The sequence below is a fragment of the Zootoca vivipara genome, chromosome 1, assembly GCF_965207765.1.
Source record: "Zootoca vivipara chromosome 1, rZooViv2.hap1.1, whole genome shotgun sequence".
NCBI classification, from domain to species: Eukaryota; Metazoa; Chordata; class Lepidosauria; order Squamata; family Lacertidae; genus Zootoca; species Zootoca vivipara.
In genome coordinates this window covers 22,062,105-22,089,855 of record NC_142582.1, presented here as the reverse complement: position 1 = coordinate 22,089,855, position 27,751 = coordinate 22,062,105, and the positions used below count along the sequence as shown (strand labels likewise).

The 27,751-nt window shown below is 44.3% G+C and overlaps 1 protein-coding gene across 10 annotated transcripts in view; it reads left to right on the top strand.

Annotated features, from left to right (window-relative positions):
• The window catches only part of ZNF385B (zinc finger protein 385B), a 194,842-nt gene that overhangs the window by 106,711 nt on the left and 60,380 nt on the right, over positions 1-27,751 (top strand). For 9 of the 10 annotated variants that reach the window (XM_060280543.2, XM_060280541.2, XM_060280536.2 and 6 more), the window contains one exon: positions 13,050-13,192. In XM_060280543.2, coding sequence (XP_060136526.2) covers positions 13,050-13,192 — 143 coding nt within the window. Of the gene's footprint in view, positions 1-5,711; positions 6,253-13,049; positions 13,193-27,751 lie in introns of those variants that run through there. The other variant, XM_060280571.2, reaches the window with a different exon arrangement.

The following is a 27,751-nucleotide window of genomic DNA, read 5'->3' as shown; positions in this document are numbered from 1 at the left end:
CTATTAACAGAAACAACCTGGGCAATGATTCTGGGAAAATATAGAAAACAGAAAGAATTTCTGAGACTTTATGGGTACTGTTTTCTTCTGACTCCAAGGTACCTCTCCTTTGGGGGAAAAAATAAATGCTAAGGACAGCTGTAACAAGAGACTGCAGAATGAGAGGTGGAAATTTGACTGTGATTTAGTGTTTGAAGAAGGCTTTTAAATGCTCAGTTTATCCAAAATTTAGCACTTTTAAAGTTCTCCATTATTTCAGTGGGAACGTTTGTTGTGAGAAGTAATGCTCTTCATAAAGCATTTAGCTTTTACTTTGTAATCAATAATGATGTTTTGTAAAGTGCTGTGCAATTGGAAATGATCCTGACGTTGCTACCATTGCTGGGAGCATCCCCTGCAGTGGAACTTCCCTGAGGGGGCTGTTTTGGCCAGCAGAAGTGGGGAGGGAACTTTTACTGCTTCCCCCTGCAGCACCCGAAAAATCTGATGCCTTTCTGTTGTCAAAACCAATCCCACACATAGTTTTCCTTGTGCTGTTAGTTGACGGATCAGGATACACTTTTATCTTGTGAAGTAATGGAATTACCTGAATTGAAGCTTGTGAAACTAATTGCATTGAAGCTTATGAAAGTAATTTCAGGATCTAAAACCAAAGTTAAAGGATTTTTAATGGAAACAAGCCTTCATATTTTAAACATGAATATAATCATTCTGATACATTTTCATCATTTTTCATGGCATTTCATGCATTTTGTGCATTGAAGTCCAGAATCTGTTAGGGTCACCTGTGTTGTAATGTGAGAGCTTTTAAAAGCAAGCAGGTGTTTGATGTAATGTCTACGAGATAGCCCAGTTTTGAGCACATGGGTACAGAAGAATTAATGGGTGCTCAGATCTCTCCCATCTGCAACACCTTTTCCATTTCAGTTCAGTTGGTTTGGCTACTTGGTTACTGAGGCAACTTTCAATGGATGCCCAGAGCGGCTTGCAAAATTAAACCTTTAAGTAAATTGCCCACAATATGAAATAAGAGTTTAAAATTGGAAGAAATCAAATCAGACAAAACTCTTCATGAAAACCAATACATGTATGCAGAATATTAAAAAGCATGGGAAAATAAAAGGGTCTGTACATGACACCAAGGGAAGTAGGATTCACAGTTGGGGTGACACCACCAATTGGGCCCTTCCTCCTCCTGTTGGATAACATAGCTCCATGTACACAAAGACCACAACCCTTTTCACTCATACTTAGAAATAAGTCCCCAATAATTTTAATGGATAATTTCATTCCCAAGTAAATGTATACAGTATTTGACCGTAACATCTCTGTGCATGCCCCTATGCAGAAAGCTCCATTGAGCTGAATTTGAATCCATTCAATTCAGAGCACACACCAATCTATGAATTATTGTTGCATGCAGTTGTCACTAGGGATCATGAGGCTGGCAGATGCTAGAATCCCTAGCAGTGGTTTGACTGGCCTCACTGCCATTGTGACAAACCACAGTTTACTGTGATATCTGAGCAGAGCCTTTATGATAGAAAAATTATTTAAAGTGGGGGGCGGGGGCGGGGGCCTGGAAATGTGAGCAGCCCTGCTTGAATTATAATAGTTTCAGTCTGAGGTGGGCACAGATTGGGCTTTGAAGTTGCTTGGGCTTGATTTGGGCTCACACCACATCAATAGCTCAGCGGCAGAGCACACTTTGCAGGCAGCAAGTTCAATCTTCCCCAGGTTGAACTCTGAAACCCATTGCTGACCAGTGCAGTGTACTGAGCTAGCTTGACAAATGGTCTGACTCACTGGAACAGAACTTCCAAGCATTTTGATGATTGCACGCCTAGTGCCAAATCCAGTGCAACCTTATGAGCTTAAGAGCCTTGATGTGAACAAAGGGCTTACGGTCACAGAGCTAACTGTTCCGTTTATTTAAATGGATGCAACCAATTCACGTGTACAGCTCTTTGAGTAAAGAGAATTGCTGATCCATTTAAGTGAGTGGGTCACTTGGACACACAAGTGGTCTGTTGATAAGCGGATGGGTTTGTTTGTTTGTTTTTTTGCTCATGCAACAAACTGCTTTTCTTCTACAGCCTTTCAGAATTGCATACAGAGCTCTGGGCAAAGGGCGATAACATTTTGGCAAAATCTATTGGTTCTTTTGCCTTGAATTTTGTTTGTAGGAGGCATAAGAGTAGACATTGCTGAAATAGGCAAAGAAGGAAAATAGGCACCAAGGAAACTAATGCAGCAAAATAAATCCATGGTGTGTTTAACTTAAAAGACTTCTTCAATCCAGGTAATTTGATGCCTAAGAAGACTGAAAGTGAGAAATGTGCATGTAAACAATCTTCTTTCTATAAAATAACTTGCAAGCTTAAAAATTGCTTTAAAGTGGTGGGGAGGGAATGACTGATGGAAATACAGTCAGGATTCCAGTGGTCTTCGTTCCCTGGACCGAGGCTTTTCAAGCACCCATTGCTGGAGCTCCCTGTACCCTCTGAAAAACCATTCCTGAACTCAGGAATGGCTTTTGATGTATCACGAGGACAAAATAGGACACAGGTTGCCATAACAGTTGCATGTGCAAGTTTATAAGTACAAATGCAAATTTAGAAATAATTGTTATAATTTAAATAGAAATACCATGGCAGGGGAGGTTGTCCAGGTCATCTGTATGCCTGCTCAGTCTGCTGCCCAGGTGTCAGTAGTTTGGGGTGGGGACTTCAAAGCCATTCCCCGTTCTCTCTGCTTACGGTTCTTTATCTTTAAACTGTGCTTGGACTGGAAAGCCCTTCAAACACAGTGTCATCCTCTGTAAAATAGGGCACATTGCCATCTTAAAACCTGTTCTTCTTGTGTGTGCACAGTCCTCTTTAGATTCCTAAATTTATAGGAAAATGTCAGCAATATATCAGTCATTGCTACAGAATACTACAGCTATTCTGTAGTTTGGGGTAGTGTGTGTCTGGCCTGTTCGAATTTTGTAATGTTGTGTTTATTAAGCTGTCTTGTAATACTGTGTTTGGTAAGCTGTACTGAACTTCATAGAAAATGGAATGCAAATCTTGCAAATGAATATTTGCATGCCCAAGGTTGACTAACAGTTCGAAACCGTCTGTATTTTACACACTAAATTGTCCTTATCATTAAAATGCTAATTAAATTGTAAACATCTGTTACATTCATAGTTACAATGAAAATTGGCAGCTACATCTTTCTTGTGTCAGTGTTCTTGCTAGCTTAAGTCCAATTTGCATACAAATTTGATTGGGCATTGGTGTAAATGTCCCTGACCTTTAGAGGAAACGTTGGCGGGATTCTGTGTTTGATGTGATAGTTCTTGATGGAAGTGAATATAAGCTGGCCCCTCTGGTTATCTTTAACCTGCTAGTGTTGTCAGAAATGTTTAGGGAGAGAGGAGCAAACACTTGCTTGACAAGGGCCTCAGAGTAGAAAAAAAGGGTGGGGTGTTAATATATTTCGCAAGTACTGGTCTCATTCTAAGGCTGCAAATCTGTGCACATGTCTCCCAAGAGTAAGCAGTACTGAGCACTGTGATTTAGTCTAATGATCCTAAGCATGCATAGGAACACACTCTTGATTATTTAATCCGTGGCTGTCACCCACCTCCTGCATTTTTCACCTTTGCTCGTTGCATTTTTTTGGTATGTTCTTGAATACGAAATTAGTAGTTCAGCTTGGATTTTTACAACTGCAGTGAAGTTGCTAGGAGACAGCTCTAGAGCTCTGTGAAGCTCTTGGTAAAAAATGGTTAAACATACTACAGCCCTGTACATCAGTAGTGGAACCTTCAGACTCTTATTTCCCATCAGCCTTAGCCAGGTTGGCCAGTGGCTGGGAATGAGAGGAACAGTAGTCCACCCACATCTGCAGGGCCACAGGTTCCCCAGCCTGCTGTGCATTCCTGCTGAGTTCAGGTATGCTGAATAGAATTGTAATCCAAAACATTGGGAGGAGGGAGGTGCCAGGTTTGCAAAGGCTGGCCTAAGCTATGATGACTTTAGTGATTAGGAAACCATTTTGGTGGACCTCAGGCTCTTGCTTCCCATTTCCTCTTCTTCTCATGAGAGGAGGAGACCAAGCCCTTTTTTTTACAAGAAAAGAACAAGCTGCAGTTCATCATTTTAAAACAACCTTAGAACAAACCACTGTTTCCCAGGTTCCTACAAAATGTTCTAGTTCACACATAAAGTTAAACCATGGTTTTCATTAGTGACTCCTCCACTCCCATCTTCTCCTCTCCTATGGCCAGGGGAATGGCTTTCCAAGAACTTCAGCTTATAATGATATCATTATATATCATTACACACAAACCAGGAGCCTGGTTTAAAACAAGCCAGCTTCATAGGTAATGTTTTAAAGTTAGCTTGCTTAGAAACTGACCAGAGGGTATTTTTTTTTAACAATGACCCTTGGTCTCAACATCATGGTAGGCTAAGATTTCTGCAAAGCGAAACTGCACTCTGCAGAAGCCCTCCTCTTTGTCACGTGGGGGGAAGAGGACAGGAGAGTGCACAAGCCTGAGATTTCACTCACGAAGGCTCATCTGTGCTAAACCATTATATGCAAATATTACCAAAAGTGGAAACTTCCATTTTCCTCCTCTCATGCATGAAGAAGGAGAAGAGAGGATGAGACGCACATACATGTCTGTGGCTCTCCATAGTACATTCCCAATGACCTCTAAACCATGGTTTGGGATAACCTAAGAGCTGTGTACTTTGACATAATGCTGGTGGAACTGTATTCCAGCAGTGGGTTGGGCAAACCTCAAAGTGGGTGAGTACAGACACCCACACCTCAAACATGCATGTAATCACACAAACATAGACATGCCATATTGTGAGGGGGAAACAGTACAGAGAGCCCCCTCCAATCTTGAGGAGCAGTTCTTCCACCAGCAGCGAAGCCAGCGGAGAGGGGGCTGAGTCCAGTGGGGAAAGAGGAAGTAGGGGACAGGGCTCTGGCAGAATACCAGAGCCTCTGCTGCACGTGAGGGAGGAAGAGAGAGCAGGGGAAAGGGGGGAGAAGGAAAACATGGAATGGAGACCCTTTTTCCCCCCGGTTCCGGAATTACGCAGGAGGAAGCGCGGAAGGAGATTTGGGGTGCCCAGACTCTTATGTTGGAAGAAAACGCGGGAAGCGTCACTCCAGGGTTCTGGGTCAGACTGAGAACATGTACCCTGTACAGCTCTAGCACTGTAAATAGCCTGCACACGATAAAAGCATGAAAAGGCAGCGGTCTGGAGAGTCGTTACTTTAGAGTAGTCGCAGCGCACCTCTGTGACACATATCTTCTCCCTACTCAGCTGATCTGTGTAGGAACAGGTGGGTTGTTTTCATTCAAACTGGAGCATGCTGCCTAGAGAAGTTCAACACACACACACACACACACACACACACACACACACACACACACCCCAAGATGTGAATGAAAATTGCATCCTCTCTGCTTCTCAGCCGATTGGTCTAGATCAACTGAGGAGTTGCAAAGCACTCAGGGTGGAGATGAAAACTGCCTATTGCTTCAGCCAAAGTGACAGCTGTCAGTTTTCTTCCCAGCCACAGCACGAGGAGGTCAAAGCCTCCCCATGCAGCACTCTGCAATCAGGATGACCACCTCTGCTCCTTAGTTAGATCTATTCTATACTGTTCAGCTAAGAAGTGGGGAGGGTACTGCTTCCATCCCAGTGCTGGAATGAGAGAAGCCTGGCAGGCTGGAGTGGGGGGTCCACATCCAGGGCTGTCTTAAGCAATATCCAGCACTGTGGTGCAAAGATCCCTCCGACGGCACCACCCCCCCCCATTTCCCAGAGTTGTCAACCTTTTCCCAAGCCTCTGCAGGGATCGCTTTCCTCCTGCGGAGGCTTGGGAATAAAGCTGCAAGCCCGCCAGCCATATGATTGACATCTGGCGAGCATGCAGGGAAAGGGGAGGCCACCAGTAAGCCCAATAGGAAAGACAGCTCTGCCCACATCCCTAATTTATTTGTTTCTTTATGGTCCTTGCCTATATCTTTTCACCCGACATGACCTTGAAAGCAGGTTGTTTTAAAATATGTATATAAGAATAAGATTGACAAAAACCATAAAGATGAGTCAGTATTTCTTCTCATGTCAGTCTTACCTAGAGCCTGTACAGACAGAATTGCTGGCTCCCTCTGAATACTGGCAGCTACAAGAGATCAGGAAACGGTGACAGGAAAGCAAACTCCCAAGGAGCGACGTAAGTGCTGCTTAAGGAAACATTGTCACCAATGTTGACTGAGCCTGAGGCTTTTTAGGGTTCCTATTTAGCCATGATTTGCAGCTGTGGTTGTGTGTTTGACCCTTGGGCTCTTCTCTGGCTTCCGTGAGAAAGCCTTACTAAATGTGTGCACAATTCCCAAGCTGTGTGCCAAGGCACACACACTGAAGTTTAATGGGGGGGGGGAGTGTGCTGTGGCTGTCAGATATTCAGGGATCACAGCATTAAACCCTGTTGTGACGAAAGTCCTCTCACTTTCAGTCTTATAACTCTGACCTCTCAATTATTAAAAGCACTAACAGGGATTTCTGAGGTAAATCAAACCTCCCACTTATCCCTCTAGCCTTTCTTTAAACCCTCTAGCACTTGTGGGTTTTCAAAAATAAAAGAGAGTCCTCTTCCAGCCTAAACGTGATCAGGTACCTATATAGACTTGGGGCTATAAGTAAGACTGTTCCTATGTGTACTCAGATAAGGGTTTTGACTTCACTAGAAACTCCCTCACTGTAAAGCTAGCCTCCTTCCTGAGGTAACTTTATTATCATTCAGAACCTGTCTCCTCCTTTAGCCCCCCTCCTTTTCTTGGTGCACTCTCAGCCACAAACTAACCTTCCTCCTCTAAAAGGCAGTTTTGACAGTTTAAAAGAGTTCCCCACCAACTGGGTTCCTGGATACCTTAGCTGGAAAATGAAATAGACGATTACTGGTATGACACTTTAAAGATGGATATTTATTGGCTTGAATCTTAATGGTTGCTTTCTGGTAACATTGGTACAAACTTAATTTCACAGGTAACGTTCTTGGTAATCAAACAACAGAATACCTATCAACTACTTCAGCTACTCTAAATCTACCTTCTCCACAACCACCCAAGCTCCCACACAAAACACCCAACCGCCAACTGACATAACGGTTCCCCTTTCCATTTAAACCCCATGCAGGCCACGCCTCCCATGGAATGTTGCTGCCAGTTAACCAGGAGTCTGGGTTAACCCTTCGATAGGTTGGCTGTGAAACAAAAACATAACATAACAGTTTCAAATTCGCCACACCTGTACCCTATTTTGTATCATTTTTTATTTTGTGGGAAGCTTTTCATTTTGAACGCTGATGGCTTAAGTGCTCCCTATTTGCTCAAGTGGTGAGAAGTCCAGGGGAAATGCTAACTCCCTTGAGGTTAGAAAGCACTGGGTATCCGACTCTGGGGTTGTGGCGCTCAACTTGCTCTATAGGCCGAGGGAGCCGGCGTTTGTCCGCAGACAGCTTCCGGGTCATGTGGCCAGCATGACAAAGCTGCTTCTGGCGAACCAGAGCAGCGCACGGAAACGCTGTTTACCTTCCCGCTGGAGCGGTCCCTATTTATCTACTTGCACTTTGATGTGCTTTCGAGCAACGGGAACTCGATCAGCAAGCCCTAGACTCTGTGGTTTAACCCACAGTGCCACCTGGGTCCTACTGGGTACCTACAAATGCAAATTATAAGGGTGCTTCCAGACTGGTGCTACTCGGTCACATACCAGCAAAATTCAGGTTGCACAGCTAAAGTTAATTTGATATTCTTGTGTAGCAAACTTGCTCCCTTCTCAATGTCGCTCCCTTCTCATTCCCATGCCATGGCCCCTGCTGTTCCACTACCCAGCTCTGACTTCATGCAATTTCAGGATTGTGACGCAGCACTACAAATCCTCCAGTTGGGGCTGTGCAATGACATTCTGTTATACAGAGCAATAAACAATTGATGAGCATCAGAGTGTACTGACAGACTTCAATTTGACAATAACTGTAACATCCAATTGAAGGAAGGATATGTAATTAAATAGAACATGTGGATATTGTACTGGACTTTATGGTTAATTACTCAGAACCAGCTGATAAAGCTTTAGACGTTTTCCTCCAGTTTTCTTTTCCTGCTGATACTCCCTACCACCTCAGTGCAGATTTACGGAGGATGGTATTTGCATGTTAGAGTGCCTTTAGCAGTATTTTTTTGTATTTATGAATACACTTGAATAAGCTCCTGACTTACAGATAATTAAGCACAACTGTCAACGTGTTTCTCAGGGCTTATGCAAACTACAGGCACCAACTTACTTAGAAGATTTTAAAGAAAGTTTTGCATTCAGTAAACAATGGGGGAGGAAAGTTGGATTGTATTTTTTGCACATTATCTGTCAGGATAAATTCCTCATAAAGCAGAAGCACAGCCAGCCGGGTAGGGACGTTAACAACCGTTTGTGATTATTCACTTTGTCAGCCACGTCTCATGCTATATAGTTTTCAAGATGCTAGTAATCTCAGTGCCTAAAAATAAGTGCAAACATGAGGCCTGAATGACAACACAGACAACAAGGGCCAAGGTAAGTTGCACAGAAGATAAAAGGTGGGGCAGCAGCTCTTTCAGAGATGGCTCAGAACCAGTGAAGGTGGTGAAGGTCCTGTGTGAGTGCTTGGAGGCGGTTGGAGGATGGATGGCGGCTAACAGATTGAGATTGAATCCTGACAAGACAGAAGTACTGTTTGTGGGGGACAGGAGGCGGGCGGGTGTGGAGGACTCTCTGGTCCTGAATGGGGTAACTGTGCCCCTGAAAGACCAGGTGCGCAGCCTGGGAGTCATTTTAGACTCACAGCTGTCCATGGAGGCACAGGTCAACTCCGTGTCCAGGGCAGCTGTTTATCAGCTCCATCTGGTACGCAGGCTGAGTCCCTACCTGCCCACTGACTGTCTCTCCAGAGTGGTGCATGCTCTAGTTATCTCTCGCTTGGACTACTGCAATGCGCTCTACGTGGGGCTACCTTTGAAGGTGACCCGGAAACTACAACTAATCCAGAATGCGGCAGCTAGACTGGTGACTGGGAGCGGCCGCCGAGATCACATAACACCGGTCCTAAAAGACCTACATTGGTTCCCAGTACGTTTCCGAGCACAATTCAAAGTGTTGGTGTTGACCTTTAAAGCCCTAAATGGCCTCGGTCCGGTATACCTGAAGGAGCGTCTCCACCCCCATCGTTCTGCCCGGACACTGAAGTCCAGCTCCGAGGGCCTTCTGGCGGTTCCCTCATTACGAGAAGCCAAGTTACAGGGAACCAGGCAGAGGGCCTTCTCGGTAGTGGCACCCACCCTGTGGAATGCCCTCCCACTAGAGGTCAAAGAGAACAACAATTACCAGACCTTTAGAAGGCATCTCAAGGCAGCCCTGTTTAGGGAAGCTTTCAATGTTTGATGGATTTCTGTATTTTAGAATTTCTGTTTTTTTGGAAGCCGCCCAGAGTGGCTGGGGGAACCCGGCCAGATGGGCGGGGTATAAATAATAAATTATTATTATTATTATTATTATTATTATTATTATTATTATTATTATTATTAAAGAGCACTCACCAGGGCATATAAAAGTGCACTTAAGAGGAGCCCTGCAGGACTAGGACCTAAGGACCATCTAGTCCAGTATTCTTCTCCCACAACCAATTTCCTATAGCCCTGGAAGTAAAACACAAAACTCAGCTAGATTGGCAAAGAAAAAGTAAATTATATGCGTTGTATATGTGATATAACATGGTGCCACCAGAGGGCGCTGTGGAGTCCCATTTTTCTCTACCTGTTTCCCCCCTGTTTAAATTTACAACACATTTAACTGAAACGCTTCTTTGATGTGTCTCAATCCAGCCTTAGTGGTGATTGATTGAAATGAGATGAGATGCCAAATCAAGTTATATAACGTTCCAGCATACACAGAACCGAAACAGCAAGAGGTGTGGGGACTTGGCCTTCCTCTTGTTGTTGCTTTGGTGGAAGTTTTATTCTGCGAACCGCTCTTGGGGTCTTGTGATGAAGGGTACATAAATTTAATAAAGAAATAAATGAATAAAACTCATGGAAGCATTAATATACAGTGGAACCTCGGTTTACGAACACCTCGGTTTACGAATTTTCGGTTTACGAACACCGCGGACCTATCTGGAACGGATTAATTCACTTTCCATTACTTTCAGTGGGATAGTTCGCTTCAGTTTATGAACGTTTCAGTTTATGGACAGATTTCCAGAACCAATTACACCCATGCTTCGGGTTAAGTACGCTTTAGGTTGAGTACTCCGCGGACCCGTCTGGAACGGATTAATCCACTTTCCATTACTTTCAATGGGAAAGTTTGCTTCAGTTTATGAACGCTTCAGTTTATGAACAGACTTCCAGAACCAATTGTGTTCATAAACCGAGGTACCACTGTATTAGTATGTGTCAGAAATAATATCCCCAGGGCATACTCTCCAACATTTCTCCAATGAAAACAGGGATGTCCTATTCCATTATTATTATTATTATTATTATTATTATTATTATTATTATTATTTATACCCCACCCATCTAACTGGGTTGCCCCAGCCACTCTGGGCAGATTCCAACATATATAAAAACATAATAAAACATTAACTGTTTAAAATAGTTCCCTATACAGGGCTGCCTTCAGGTGTTTTCTAAAGGTTGTATAGTTGGTTATCTCCTTGGCTTGGGGGTCACATAACTCCATACCTTCCAATATTTCTCCGATGAAGATAGGGACAGCCTAAGGAAAAGGGAGATGTTCAAATCAGAAACCAGGACAGCTTCTGTAAATCCAAGACTGTCTCTGGAAAATAGGGACACTTGGAGGGTCTGCCAGGGGGATGGCTGTTTCCAGCAAATCACCTTGTGCTATATAATCCCTCGGAATGTAAGATGTGGGTGAAGCAGTGAAGGATTCTGAGGCCACATATGGAGCATGTTGTTGTTGTTGTTTAGTCGTTTAGTCATGTCCGACTCTTCGTGACCCCATGGACCATAGCACGCCAGGCACTCCTGTCTTGCACTGCCTCCCGCAGTTTGGTCAAACTCATGTTCGTAGCTTCGAGAACACTGTCCAACCATCTCGTCCTCTGTCGTCCCCTTCTCCTAGTCCCCTCAATCTTTCCCAACATCAGGGTCTTTTCCAGGGAGTCTTCTCTTCTCATGAGGTGGCCAAAGTATTGGAGCCTCAGCTTCACGATCTGTCCTTCCAGTGAGCACTCAGGGCTGATTTCCTGAAGAAAGGTTAGGAGCATTGCCGAGTATTCAACAGCCCTTTGGGATCCAATGTATAGAGCAGGGATCACTAACCCTTTTAGACTAATGGACACATTTGGATTTTTGAGCAAGGGAGGAAAAGGGTACCCATTCTGAGCACTTCAGGACCAAGGGAGTGGTGGTGGTGAACTTTGTGGGCACCAGGAGAAGATCTGAAAGGCACCAGTGCACTCATGGTGCCATGTCAGGAACTGCTGGCATAGAGTTATTGAGGCAAGTATTACAGTGGAGACATCTGCCTGCCATCACTATCAAAATGGAATAATAAGTGATGTGTATGAAGGAGAACATCTGCTTTGGCTTTGTGATACGTGCAACTTTTATGAAATGGTGCTGATGGTATCTTTAAGGAACAACTTTTTTGTCCTGTGGAGCCTGCAGAATATGAGCTCTGTGTGCGCACCTAGCAAAGAGCAGCAAGCCTGCTTGTTTTAAGTGTTCTCCTCCTGTTTCTTCTTAAACATTTGGCCTTTGGCCTTCAAATAAAGTCAGTTGATGCCATATAATATATTTGGTGTGTAGCCTGTACTTAACAGGCTTGACAAGTCATGGTCAGGTAAGTTGCACGTACAGAGGGCACAATTTTTAATATTTTTCTGGAGAGCCAAAATGCTTGAGGCTATGATTGGGCTCTTCGTTTTATCTTTGTGCTTTGAAACAATCTGTTGGAAGGTGGAGGAAGACATCCGTTTGATGGAAACGTAAATTTGAAGAGCTTTTGTGGCTGGCAGATTTGAGGAAGGTAGATCAGTTGACCGAAAATTCAAGAAGGTTGGGCATAATGAGAAACGGTAGTATATTACTTGCTTATTAAAACAAGAATTATAGAAAAACATAAGGGGAAGCATCCAGTAAAGGATTACTGGATGAGACTGATGGGAGTTGTTGTTTTGATGAGCTAAGTGGGAAAGATAATGAACCGTGTGGTCTGAACTGAAAAAGCAGATGGATTATGAAGCTGTCTCATTGCTTGTCAAACTAATATAATTGATTCATAGACTGAGGTTGTAAGGCAACAGACTATGGATTTGGTAGATATTTCATTGGAGTGGGATAATTTATAGTAGTGCATTCTTTAACCTTATGTAGTTATGACAGTGCTGTGATAAATATAAATAATTGTAATAAAACCTATTTTTCATATGCCTGGTTTTAATAATTAGCAAAATCCTCAGTTGAATGTGCAATTAATTTGCATTGTCTAAAAATCATGTGACACACATACAATGTAGAACAGGCATCCCCAAACTGCGGCCCTCCAGATGTTTTGGCCTACAACTCCCATGATCCCTAGCTAACAGGACCAGTGGTCAGGGTTGATGGGAATTGTAGTCCAAAACATCTGGAGGGCCGAAGTTTGGGGATGCCTGATGTAGAACATCGTTCAACATGTACTTAAGGACCTTTTTATGAACTGACACTTCTAGCTTTGGTTGCTGGGGCAAAGTTTCTCAGTTTTGCAGACTCCGAACAGTTCTGATAATGTAAAAGTCCTTTTTGTTCTTTATGAGGACAAATTGCATTCATTCTTACCACCAAATGGTGATGTTGTTTAGGTTCAAACAGAATTCACCAGTAAGGATTGGGGGGGGCATGTTTTAATGCCTACAATGTGGGTTAAAGTGTGGGTTTTTATTATTATTAAATAAATCCCTTTTTTGAAATATTTTTCTCTCTGCAGGCAGCACGTGCCACACAACTACGCTCCCTACCCTTGTCCGCACGCCTACGCTCATGATGCAGCCCTCCCTGGATATCAAACCATTTATGTCCTTCCCAGTGGATGGCAGTCCTGCTGTCGGACTTTTCCCAAATTTCAATACCGTGAGTAACCAATGTTGCAATTCCCCACCCACCCACCCAATTGCCCTTGCTTTTTTTTTGCTTTCTTTGCTTCCTACAGTGAAACACATCACACGTTGCTCGTTGCCAATGGAGTCGTAAATGTTAGAGAAAGGTAGACTGGCGCTGGGATCCCAGGAGCAGCAGAGACCGGTGAGGCCAAGGTGGAGCACTGTTCCTCTCCTGGCTTTCCAATATGGTGGGTCGCTGGCGCTTACTGAGAGAGCAGAGGGACAGGAAGCTTGGCATGGTGTGGTGCAGTGGGGCCGATCTGATGTTGCACCATGCCAAACTCCTAACTCCCCGCTCCCACTTGGCAAATCTCAGTTGCTCGTGGTTTTGGAGCACCCGTGTGCCACCTCACCAGCCACTACTGCCCAGATATTTTTGTCCCAGTGTTTAATGAATTATTCAACCTTTGTGAATGCTTGCCACCTATACAGCTTGCTTTGTAAACTTTGGCTTGTGAGTGCAGCTTCTTGTAGAAATATTGAGAGGTAGGATATTCACCCTCCTATTCATTTTGATACACCTAATCTCTCTTCTTTTCTCCCTGATCCCTGTCTGAAACTTTCTCAGAGATCAGTGGATTATTTCCTTCCTGGGCAGCCATTAAAGAGATATTTAAACTCCCCCCTCCTTTTTGCACTGAGCTTATGACACTTGATCAGCGAAACAGCAGGCAATGTTTGTCTTCCCTTACAGGATACAGCTTTGCTCACTTTGCTTGGGCAGCCTACCTCACCCTGATGCCCCAATGCTGCTTTAGAGTCCCCCTCTCACCACTCCTGACTATTGGCCATGGTGGCTGGGGCTAATGGTCCAAGAAATCTGGAGGGTTAGGAAGAGGTTAAGAAGGCTGTGGTTGTGTCATATTGAGGGTGTTCACCCGGCTTTCTGCACCTGTGTTCTGTTTGTGGCACATTGTTGATTTGGTGTGTGTAACTCGAGGTTGGGAGAAACAATGAATGCACGACTCTGCCTTAAGAGAATGGAAATTGGTTTGGATGGTTTTTAAATTGCATGTAACTCTACAACTCTCTGGTTTTGTATCTAGGAAACTGGAGAAGTTATTGTAGTATACCTGCCTCTATATTATGTTCCTAATAACTGTTCAGTCAGTCCGGTTGCATAAGGCTTAGTGCTAAATCTTGCAAAATTTCAGAGTTAGCAAGTAATATTTCCACATTAATGTTACTCGTTTTTGTTTGTTTTTTGTTTTGTTTTGTTTTGAGAATATAGTAGAAAGAAAAAGATGAAAGCAAGCAAATAATAATAATAATTAAAACAATAACAGAACAGTATTGACATTAACAATAAGAATATTTTCTTAGTTCTGACCTAAATTAACATAAGCAGCCCAAATGTCCAAATGAAATATATAATTACAAGCCATGTGATCGAATTTAAAATGGGCAGTGAGATCTTCATTGGGTGTTAGGTAGTTGAGGTCCTTCCAGGCTTGCAGAGTAATCCTCTTAGCCACTGTGGTCCATCTGTTAGTCCTTACACACAGGAATATAACACAGGAATATTTGTGAGTGTTCACAAATACAAAGGATCTCTACAAAACAAAGTTAGCATGAGCAAAATATCTGTATCTGAAGAAGTGTGCATGCACACGAAAGCTCATACCAAAATAAAAACTTAGTTGGTCTTTAAGGTGCTGCTGGAAGGATTTTTTTTATTTTGTTTAGACTACGTCAGACCAACACGGCTACCTACCTGTAATTAGTATGAGCAGTTATTTTTATACGGTAAACTATCCTATGGGACACGGGTGGCACTGTGGTCTAAACCACAGAGCTTAGGGCTTGCCGATCTGAAGGTCGGCGGTTCGAATCCCCATGACGGGGTGAGTTCCTGTTGCTCGGTCCCAGCTCCTGTCCACCTAGCAGCCCGAAAGCACGTCAAAGTGCAAGTAGATACCGTAAATAGGTACCACTCCGGCAGGAAGGTAAACGGCGTTTCCGTGCGCTGCTCTGGTTCACCAGAAGCGGCTTAGTCATGCTGGTCACATGACCCGGAATCTGTACACTTGCTCCTTCAGCCAGTAAAGCGAGATGAGCGCTGCAACCCCAGAGTTGTCCGCGACTGGACCTAACGGTCAGGGGTCCCTTTACCTTTACCTTTAAACCATCCTATGACCCTCAGATGAAGGATTGTATATAAAATAATAAATAAATTCTAACCCGAGGGCCTCAGTTCAACTCCAGCCTTTGTCAGAGCAAGTTGCTCACCAGGAGCTCTTGCTGGTACGGTACAGCGGCAACCAACCTGCCTTGGGCCCTTGCTCTTTGGGACCACAATGGGATTATTAAGCATTTAAATGCTTGAGCTACCAGTGCAGTGTCCTGAAACGTATTTACATCATTCCTGTGCTGGTCTTGCACAGGCCCCAGTGTGCATTAGTTCTCTTCGCTGGACAAAACGTGCAGTGTTTGTTTATCTGTAGGGCCTCATTCAAGCTTCTGTTACTCAACCTGAAGTGCCTGCATTCTCCCATTCCTTCTGAACTGGTTTTTTCCCTTCCTCCTCCTTTGCTTTCTCTGCCGCCTTATTCTCTTTCCTCACCACCAGTCTTCATTTTAAGTTCAGGAGTTTCTGCTTTCATCTCCTGCCTTTGTGCCTTTTCCTTTGCTGCACCTCATCTTTTGAATCCGCCCTCCCCACCCCCCAGTGAGTGCTCCATGAAGTGTTGAAATAGCTCAGGCCATCCTTCCCCCATAGGATTTGCTTCTTCTGCCCCTTGCATTTCCCGACCCCTTATTTATCATGTATTTCATCTTAAACTGACTGTTGGGAACCGTCTTTTTCTAATCTCTGTAAAGTACCTAGCCTGTGGGCTGGACCTTAATAATTTAATATTAGGATGCCAAACTGATGAAAAAGACTCTGTTTAATCACTGCATTAAGTTGTGGGTTGTGTATGCAGTGTACGGCACTGGTTTAGAAGGATAGCACCTCCCTTCCCCCCTATAATTTAGTAGTACGGTAATAATAATAATAATAATAATTAATAATTAATAATTTATTATTTATACCCCACCCATCTGGCTGGGTTTCCCCAACCACTCTGGGTGGCTTCCAGAAGGATATTAAAATACAATAATCTATTAAACATTAAAAGCTTCGCTAAACAAGGCTGCCTTCAGATGTCTTCTAAAAGTCTGGTAGGTAGGGCGTTCCACAGGGCGGGTGCCATAGCTGCCAAGTTTTCCCTTTTCTCGCGAGGAAGCCTATTCAGCAGAATGGAAAATCCCTGAAAAAAAGGGATAACTTGGCAGCTATGGCGGGTGCCACTACCGAAAAGGCCCTCTGCCTGGTTCCCTGTAACTTGGTTTCTCTCAGTGAGGGAACCGCCAGAAAGCCATCAGAGCTGGACCTCAGAATTATGGGGGTGGAGACGCTCCTTCAGGTATACTGGACCGAGGCCGTTTAGGGCTTTAAAGGTCAGCACCAACACTTTGAATTGTGCTCAGAAACGTACTGGAAGCCAATGTAGGTCTTTCAAGACCGGTGTTATGTGGTCTTGGCGGCCCCTCCCAGTCACCAGTCTAGCTGCTGTATTCTGGGTTAGTTGTAGTTTCCGGGTCACCTTCAAAGGTAACCCCACATAGAGTAAATGGCATACCCCCCAAAAAAATGAGGTAGAGGGGTTTCTTAGCTATTTTGGGGGGAGGGAATCAGTTTCAAAAAGTCACATGTCACTCTTAACCTTCATTTTTATCATTCCTTTTCTTGATGCTCTCAAAATAGTTCCCAAATAGATTCCAACAGAATTTTTCCTATAAGCTTATATTGCATACCATTTAAAACCAATATCTTGCATGTTTGCAAAGCCAGCATTGCCCTGTTGAGGTTATTCAGCGGGGACTCATTGTGTAAATAACAAGCTCACAGCATTAGAAAGAAGAATGAGTCAAGTCATTTTGTGGATCATGCCGTCCAGTGCGTACATACAGTTTGCTCATACATAAGAGTTACAAGATATGCAAAGCATTATATAATAATTGTAATTTCAAAAGTGTGTGTGTGGGGGGGGGGGAGACCTCTATTATCAGCACCGCCAGACACTGGGGGTTGAAGCAATGCTGTTGCTTTTCTTTCTTTCCCTTTCTGTCTCTCTCCCTCTCAGATGTTTCCCCTATTACTTGTAAATAAATTCTGCTGGCAGACTTTGTGTTTCAGTACAAAGTATTAGAGGAAGATGATAGAATAGCATTTGCAATCTTGAAAACAAGAATAAGTAATACCTTTAAATATTAATGTATTCATTTCAAAGCAGCCGAATCTGAGAATCTGATAATAAGTATGTGGCACATATTTATTTAAATGTGGGTGACAGTTTGGGAGGTGTCGCTTTGCCTCTCTTTCCTACATCAAAATATATATATATATATATTGCTGGATTTTGTCACACATGGGCAGTGTCGTGTTATAAGTGGCAGTGCTGTAGGCTGAAAAACTGGTCGTGAGCCCTTGATAGTTACTTGATAGAAGTAGTCACAGTACATGGCCCCAGACAAAACTATGGGCAAATAGAAGCTTTTGCTTATTTATTTGCAAAAATGTATATACTGCCAGCGCTAAGAGAGAAAAAACCCATAATGGCAGTGACCAGCATAAGATCAGCAATAGGTAAAGGTAAAGGGGCCCCTGACCATCAGGTCCAGTCGTGTCCGACTCTGGGGTTGCGGCACTCATCTCGCTCTATAGGCCGAGGGAGCCAGCGTTTGTCCATAGACAACTTCCGAGTCATGTGGCCAGCATGACAAAGCTGCTTCTGGCGAACCAGAGCAGCGCATGGAAACGCCGTTTACCTTCCTGCCGGAGTGGTTCCTATTTATCTACTTGCACTTTGATGTGCTTTCGAACTGCTGGTGGACAGGAGCTGGGACCGAGCAACAGGAGCTCACCCCGTTGCAGGGATTCAAACCTCCGACCTTCTGATCAGCAAGCCCTAGACTCTGTGGTTTAACCCACAGCGCCACCTGGGTCCCTAAGATCAGCAATAAAATTATATTAATGAAACAAGTACAAAATATATAACATTATAGAAACTAGCATTGCCATCAAACCTTGAACCTCCTTCCTGGTGGAATCCTGGTGGTTCATAGTAGCTCAGTTTTGAGGTGAGCATTACAGCCCCCAAAGATCTTCTCTGGCTTGGACTTTAACCTGAGATGGAGAAGAACAAGTCATCTTTCTCATCCACACACTTATTCAACCTTTCTTCTCCATCAGCAGTGATATAATGAAGGAAGGAGAGGGAGGTTTCTCTCTCCTCTGCCACGCTACTGTGGGTACAAGCTAGGTTTCAAGAGTACACACAAAAAAGAGGATGTGGTACTCAGAGAGATGTTTCAATTCCTCCACTGCTGTGTCAGCAAGCCAGGTAAGCGGCAGGGTGAGAGGAGCAGGACCAATAGTTGGGTGGAGAAGAGGAGGCTCAGAGGCTTGCTGAGGAGGTGAGGCTGGTATGGCAAGACCCAACTCACACCAGATGACATCAACAGGTTTGACAGAGTCCAGTTTCGCTTGGAATAAGCCAAACTGTTTACTAAGTTTTGGGGTAAATAGATTGGTTTTGAAAACCAATTGTCAGGCTCGATTGGGGAAATTCCTTCCATCGCTATCCAAAACCCCAACAAAAGAGCTTAGGATTCATTGTCAAGCAGCTCACTTGGTTTCTAGGAGTGCATGTTCAGGAAGCTGTCCCTTCAGTACCATTCCTGATTTATTTATTTATTTTTAATATCTTCTTGGCATTTGAAATAGTTGCACTCTTGATGCTAAACCTGTTCTGCTTTGAGCACCAGTCCCAGCAGTACTGGGGTTCAGGTTTGGGCAAACAGTTTGAGGCAAGGCTTAATTGGTGTGCTGGGCTCAGGTTGGACACTCAGTGAAGGAAGAGCTCAAATGTTGAGAAGTCATCCTCAAAAAGAGGTTTCGATAGGTGCTGCAGCTCTGAATAGTAGCCAACTCTGCCTTCTGTGAGCAAAGTCTTTTCATTTAAAGGAGTCCAGTGTCCATTCATAGTTTTTGGCTCACAGAGCTGGGGAAGGTTCCATGAGGGCTTTGAGCTGGAGTCACTAGGGCTGTGTGACCTCCTTAGGCACTGCAGGCTCCTCTTAAACATGTGCTTCTGTTCCCTGGGAACAGATTCCACTCCTAATACTTGGCTTCATTCTCCAAAGGGGTGTGCATGTCCAGCTTTGGGGTCATGACAATGCTACTGATAAAGAATTCCCGAGGGAAATAAATCCCAGCTACTTTGTATACCGTAGATGCCACAGGTAGAATGCAGTCAGGCTAATTCCCTCTTTAACCTTTTGCCTCTAAATCGTGTCAGAAGCAGCTCAAGAGAAGGAGAGACTGCCAACCACATAGTACAACAGCATCCTGTCGGAAAAGGGAGATAGTTTTCATGGTACCCTCAGTGCTCACCCAAAAACCCTCATGATTTAACAGACATGGGTTTTGCAAGTTATATTTTCTTCTGGCTCTTCATCTACTTAGAATTCCGTATGGTGTCTTGTGTGAATATTGTGCACACATCACCAGTTATAAGCTTTTTAAAATCAGTATTGCAACATGCTCCCCACCTCTAGAATGAGGATTTGGTACCAACAATATAGACTTGCAGACATTTACAAGGGAAGCTTCTGAACAAGTACAAATTTTGAAGAGCAGAAGTCAACAAAGTTGGGTTTAATAGTATTACCTCCATACTTATAAAATGAAATATATGAAACCATAAAGGTTTCTGAAAACGAGCTGTTAGCAGTTACCAGGCACCATGTTATATTGTGCAGCAAACAACCACCTTCCTACTTCCTCTGATCCTACACTACTTATTTATAGCTTTATGGATTGAAAGCCCCTTGTCTTTAATCTCCTCTATTTATGATTTAGGCCTGTTTTCTTTGTCTTCAAGGAGCTGTCTGTCATTGATCCTCCTCCAAAATTAACTTTTAACATATGTGGTTGTTGTTGTTGTTGTTTTAAAAAAGATGTTGGTTAATGGATTTTGCTGATGAAATGTTAATAATTGATTTCAGCAGAAGGATGTACTAATTCACATAGTGCTTTCGAAAGGCCCGACTTTGTACTTAGAAGTCTTGATACCTTTATGCTTAATATTTTGTATCTTGATTTTTTTTACAACCTTTTTTCCTCCAGCTATTTTATTTTGGGGACATAGCAAAATTAGCAGTTTAAGCTGTTAGCCCATGAAAAACAGGCACTTGCAGCTTTCTAGCTTAACATTCTTAACCGTCTATCCGAGATTCCTGGTCTGCTATATGCTTTCATTCTGCTGAGTATAAAAATAGGATGAAGTTCCCCCTTCACACTTTATTGAAAAACCCATGTTAGATCCACCAAATGGGGGAACAGATCTGATTACAGGTCTTCTGTAATCAGTATATGGGTCACTAATTCTGTGATTTCTTTAACTTTATCTGGAACTAATTTTGAAGCTCCAGCCACGTCTCACATTTTCTCTTCCATTTGCAGCGGAAGCAAAAAAAGAGCTAGGCAAGGAGTGAAAAGGAAGCAGATCAGGACAGAGGCAGCCCTGCTGTTAGGTCATTATAGACAACAAATTGCCAATTGTTTTATTTGCAATATTATTACATTTAACCACCCACAAGAGTGACATTTGGATTTTCTTCCTTAGGCACCAAATTGTGTTGGCCCTTGTGTGTAAGGAAGGAAACTATACCCTCAGGCCACTGCAGATCCTATCCAATTCCATCTGTGATTTTTATGTCTGCTACCTGCATATTTTCTGAACTTTCTCTACAACCCAAATGGATATAAACTATAAGACTATAAGACTTAGCGAAAATGCCTTCCCAAATTGGTGGTCCCACTTGCAGGTGGTAAATTTGGGGGGGAACCCACTTCAGAGATTGGGGGTGGGGCGGAGAGACAGTGAAATGATATGCCAACTTTACAGGTGGGTACTTACTTGGAAGAGCAATGGCCCTTCCCATGCCACCCATTTCTTTTCTTTAAAGAATTGGTTTGTAGTGTCAGCTGCCTCCCATTGACCACCCTGAGAATGATGTTATGTCACTCCACGGTCAATATGAGTGTTTGTGGGAGTCATCTGGATAGCTAAGTTGGTTAGAGTGTGGTGCTGATAACGCCAAGGTTGCAGGTTCAATCCTTGTATGGGACAGCTGCATATTCCTGCATTGCAGGGAGTGGGACTAGGAATTGGTCCCTTCAAACTCTATAGTTCTACGGTATGATTCTATCTCCTACCTGGTCCTCTTAAAGTAAGGACACCAGGAATTGAACCAGGGACCTTCTAGATGCAAAGCACGGGCTGTACTGCTGATCTATGGCTCCTTCCATAGAAGAAACTGCTTACATCTTCAGAGCAAATACATGCTTAAAGAGAGAGAGAGAGAGAGAGAGAGAGAGAGAGAGAGAGAGAGAGAGAAGGAAGGAAGGAAAGAAAGAAAGAAAGAAAGAAAGAAAGAAAGAAAGAAAGAAAGAAAGAAAGAAAGAAAGAAGGAAAACCTCATCCAGCATTAGGGAATCAGGATGCATTGAGCATCAGAGTGGTGTCATCACACTACATAGTGTATTTGCGTAGAAATGGATAACACCTTGTGCTCTCTGTTATCCCATGGCTGTGAGGGAATGAGCTTCATGTTTACCTGGCAGCCTCACCATTTGCATTCTTTTGTTACTGCCCATAAAGGGGGTGAGCATTAGACACAGCAGGAAAAAGGATAGTGAGGTGGGGGTAGATGCACATTCTAATTTCTTTTCTGAAAGACCACAGTTGAAGAATATAATTATTTGCTCACTTGGCAGCTTACACACTGCAGGTAACTCCTCTTATTCAGACAAGTTTCTACTAGTCTGCATCCACATTTCCTTGTTCTGCTCTCTCCTCATGAGAGACAGAGTCGTGGCAGGCTTTGTCCTTTTCCTATAAAGTGGGTTACAGGCGTGTTTATGGATAAACTATGGTGGGATAAAACTGAAAGATGGACAAAAGGCAGAGGGGATAGTAAAAACCTTAGAAGACGACTTCCAGTTGTTTCTTGAACTGAATCCATAGATATGAGGTGCTGCAGTGTTTTTTCCCCCTCCAGGGGGTACTCAGGGGTATGCAGTACCAGCACCTTTTTGTTGTTGGTAAAAAGTGTGGCACTTACTGTAACAACGTCATGGTGAGCACCAGCACCCATTTTTCTAGGGGGGGGGAGCACTAGGGTGCTGCCCCATGGCATAGCAGCTTACCCTGGATATGGTGCAGCTCACGCAAACAAGATTTTACATGATGTCATGAAATGCCACCTCACCTCCTCACCACACACACACACACACAGTTTAATGCAAATTTACAATTTCTGTGTTGTGACTTTTGACTTGCTGGATTGTCCGCTTCACTGGTAAATCCAGATTACAGTGGTACCTCGGTTTACAAACACAACTGGTTCCGGAAGTCTGTACTTAACCTGAAGCAAACTTTCCCATTGAAAGTAATGGAAAGTGGATTAATCCGTTCCAGACGGGTCCGCGGAGTACTTAAACTGAAAGTACTCAAACTGAAGCGTACTTAAACCGAGGTATGACTGTAAATGGCAAAATCATACAGGTCCACACTTTGATGAGGATGATGTCGTGCAGGTGCCAGGGCTGGCCCAAGACATTTCGGCACCTGAGGTGAACCCTAAAATGGGCTTCCTCTCCGCCAGGGAAGAAGGGAGCTAGGGAAGATCTACATCAGGAACAAGGGGCGAGGAAGAAAGATTGACATCGGGATATCCTGCCGCCTGAGGCGATCGCCTTGCCTCATGGGTGGGTCAACCCTGAAAATCTTACATGAATAGGCAGCGCTGAGTCCCCAATAGCCTTGTGGAAGTGCCGTCAGTACTGTGAGACCTGATGAGAATATATTTCAGTCCCAGATTTAAAGAGGTAAATTCCTAGGTTCTAAATAGCATACGGAGAAAATGCATTTATCGGCTATATATGATGCTGTGTGGAGATAATCAGAGCCACAGCAATTCATGGTATCGGATACCTGCAATGCAGGCATTAGTCGTCCCCCCCCCCCCCCAATAATCATTGAATTGCTTTTTTTTTAAGTAGTAGAAAAAATGTGAAAAAATGTGTTTGTGACTAAAGTTATAAGAAATCTTATTTGGTTTTTTAAAAATAGAGGTTGTTGTGTTGAGTTCTCCTGCTTTACTGTGCAGGTTGGAGGCAAATAGTCGGAAGATCCCAGTGGCTTAGAGCTGGTTTATCTGTCCTGGGAGCCTTTAAATTTCCAGAAAAGCAGCCAAGAAACATAAACAAGGGGACTTGTTTCATGGATAGATTTTCATTATCCCTCAGCCCCCAGGAAATAATTGTCCAGGACCACCAGAACTCTAAAGGAAAATAGGTACATGGATAGTATACACTTAAAAAGTTATTAATCTGTGCCCCATACAACTCCAAGAGCACACATGTTCAACCAGTTCTCAAAAATATTTGATAAAGTACTTAAAATAAAGATTGGTTTTTATGTTTATTTTTTGGTTTTACATAGGCCTAATTCAGACACAGTGTGAAACTAGTTTAGTGCAGGGTTTCCCAAACTTGGGTCTCCAGTCGTTTTTTGGACTACAGTTCCCATCATCCCTAGCTAGCAGGTCCAGCAGTCAGGGACAATGGGAACTGCAGTTCACAAACAGCTGGAGACCCAAGTTTGAGAAACACTGGCTTAGTACATGAGCAGCAGATTTATACAGTTGCTCACTCATTCCTCCACTCTCCTCCTCCAATGTGGCCACCAAGAGAACACTGAAATAAACTGCTCCCTATTTAAAACTAACTATAGTTTCTTGTTATGTCACAAGTGAGAGAACCATGGTTAGTTTATACTGTCATTTCAGGGCCAGCCCACCTATGAGGCACATACCTCAGGAGGCAAGACCCACAGGAGCAGTAATGTACAGCTTTATTTCCACCCTGTTCCTGATATAGAAGTTCACTCACCCCTTCTTTGCAGGCAAGGAGGGGGGGCATCGTTTTGTGGTTTGCCTCAGGTGCCAAAATGTATTGGGTCGGCCTTGTGTGGTTTGCGAACAATCCAGCATGGTTTGATCCTGACCTATTTGAACAAACCATGACTTATATTGACCATAGTGTGCACGAGTTCAGCTATAACTAGGAGCAACACTCCTCAGTAACAGCAATCCATTTTTCTTCATGTAATGAAAAACTGAAGCTGCTGCTGTCTCTCAGTTATTAACCATTATTGTTTAGTGTTATGCTCACTAACAGCAGTGAGCCTTGAGCTTGCATGCTCCCTCCTCCCCTTTCCTCCTCCAGCACAGCCTCAAGGAGGAGACCAGAAGTTTCCACTCTTAAGCTAAACAGTTTAATGGTTATTTAGGTGTGTTGTTCCCAGACCTCCTGGGCAGAATGTAGTGTGGTAGTCTTATAGCTAGTAAAAAGCTCCTGATGTGAGTTATATCATCGTGATCTTCCATCAACCACCAGCTGCTGTAGGAGCCTGAATCCTGTGAGCTGAGCTACTGAAACACCGATCTTAAATTATTTCAGGAAGTGAGTTCCTAAAGTCACACACACAGAGATTCTTCTTAAAAAGTTTGGTACATAGAGATTGCCAGCAATGTCTTTTAGAGCACTCTGCCTTTTGAGCTAAAAAAATGTTCAGTTGCATTCAGATGATGCTGTGATCTTTCGTAATCTAGTAGCAACAGAAGCCCTGAGATTTCAAATTGAGTATCTATTTGGGAGTGTTTAGCGATAGAGGATTTGACCCATTCAGTGAGTTGTATGAGACTAACCTTCACCTCTGTCATTTTGTGCAAAAGGAGGGCGATCCTATTCGTGATGCAGTTGCGACATATAAATGTAAAGATATGTGTGGTGTTCATCTTATAATTTTATTTCTCTAGTCACAAACCCCTGCTGTAACTAAGGGTCCATCCACACTCCTGTTTGTCCCGTAATTTCAAGTCGCTGGTCCAAGAGGTGGGTTTTGTTTGTTTTGTTTTGTTGGTCCTTGGTCCTGCCGCTTTCCCCAGGAAAACTTGCTGTTCACCGCTGAATCAGAACAAGCATCAATTCCCAGAAAACCTGGTTGGCATTTGTTGATGCTAAAGCCACCATGGCCTCACCCACTCGACCACTGCTGCTGCCACAGCACACTTGCCCAAACCAATAGTGCTGCACCCCTGCCACTGTGTTGTGGCAGCAGTGTGGGTGCGACTGTGAGCAAGGACGTGGTTGCAGTGGTGGGGCCGATAGCAGCATAGTCTCAGTGGCGGGGACAGGGAGGGGGTCCAGATCTGTGGGGGGAAGTGCAGGGAGGCGTTCTGCCTACAGTGGCAAATTGTCTCGGGATTTCACTCATTTCCATCTCCCTTATGTGTTCCTTCCTTCCATACTAGACTATATACAGGGCCGTCTTAAGCGCCCCTGGCGCCATGGTGTGCCGGATCCCTCCGGCGCCCCTCTGCCCCGTTTCCCAGTGCGGTGGGCGGGTGGGCACAGCTCCGCGGTGGGTGGGCGGGCAGGCACAGCGCGGTTGCTGTGGGCGCAGCTGCGCGGTTGCCGTGGGCGCAGCTGCGCGGTGGACCGGCCGGCCAGTGGGCGGGCGCAGCTCGCGGCGCCCTACTGGCGGGCTGGCGCCGTGGTGCCCTGCGCCACCCAGCCTGGCCGTAGGGCCGGACCTGACTATATATAAATTGCCAGTAAAACGGCACTATACTGTACCCGATTGCTTTCCTATTTAACATATAGGGTAGTTTTAATTCTGTAAATGCTGGGTTTTATTTAGAACATGTCAGGGGGACTCCTTACAGGGAGCCTCCCCCAGTCATCCTGACCAGCACTTTGCCCAGCGATAGCGTCAGCAGTGGGTCAGGAGGGAGAGAGGAGGACTGGAGCGGTATGGAGGGAGGGCTCCGAGATGCTGCTGAGCCCTTGCACCGACTCAGACAGCCAGTAGAGGAAGGAAGGCTCTGCGGCAGCGGAGTCACAGCAACGTCCCAGCCAACAAAGGGGAGATGGGACGCAGCCCCTTCCGGCGCCCAATTTGAGGCGCGCGCCCAGATGTAGGGCGAAGGGCAGGCGTTTTGGGGTCCCCAAGCTCTTATGTTGGACCAGAAACCGGAAGGCGGTATTGCTGGATTCTGAGAGCGACTAGGCAGTCATGTTTTCTGATGTCTCTGCACTGTAAATAGTATGCGCAATAAAACTCTTAAAGACAGAGCGGACAGAGCCGCAACAATCCCCTGACAGAACACCTTTTGATTTCACAAGCTGTAGTTCTTATGACTTGCTGGTGTTTGCGAAATCCTTGTCTCTGGCTTCTTGATCTCCCTAAACAAGGGGCCTGTTCCCAGGGGTGCTTGTTAACTCAAAATCAAAAGATCCCATACACAGGTCTGGGTTGCACAAGTGGAATTGAATGGATAGGCTGAACTGTTTGATAAAAAAAAAAGTGAGGGGTTTTTCGGGAATCATTCCTAATGCGTGAAGCTTTGCCTTCTTAGTTGCCGCAGGAAGTCATATGTAGGAATGCACGGGCACCTCTCTGTTTGTCCCCAAGGGGGCTCAATACTTTTTGACTGCTCTAAGACCGTGCCTGCAGAAGATGGATAGTTTGCATGCAGTCCAAGTGCATACCGGTACTTGCACGACACTCACGGATGCTAGAGGAGGCTGCTGCTGCATCATTTCCCCACGGAGGATGCAATCCCAGTCTCTGGTCTGTGCAGGAAATATGTGCTCCAAGTATCTACCCCTCATCTGCTGCTTGTAGGCCCTGGGATGGACAAGAGAATATTCTGATGACACATAGCTCTACATCTCCTTTGCATCTGCAGGTGTGTTATTGGATGTGCTGGACTGTGTTCTTGCCTCGGTAATGAACTAACTGGATGAGAGCCAACAGACTGAAGTTCAATCCAGATTAGACTGAGGCAAAGATAGTGAGTGGCTCCCTAGACCAGATGGATGGCACATGATCTGCTCTTGATGGGGTTACACTTCCCTCTGAAGGAGCAGGTTCATAGCTTGAGAGTACTCCTGGATCCATTGTTGTTGCTTGAAGCTCAGGTGGCCTCAGTGGCACAAAGAACATTCCATCAGTTTGGTGGGTGGCCCAACTGCACCATATCTGGGCAGGGATAACCTAACTTCTGCTCTAGTAATCCAAAGGTTAGATTATTGCAACCCATTATATATGGGGCTCCCTCTGAAGACAGTTCAGAAACTGCAACCGAAGCAGAATTTAGTGACCAGGTTAGCGCTCTATGGGTCAAGATGGATCGAGTATGTAACACCAATCCTGGCCCGACTGCATTGGCTGCCAATTAGTTTCCAGGCCCCATTCAAAATGCTGGTTTTGACCTATAAAGTCTTAAATGGCTCAGAATTGCAATACCTCAAGGACTCCCTGTATGAACTGATCTGGACCCTGTGATCATCACCTGAGGCATTTATTCATGTTTCCGTCTCCACAAGAGGTCCAGAAGGTGTCAACAC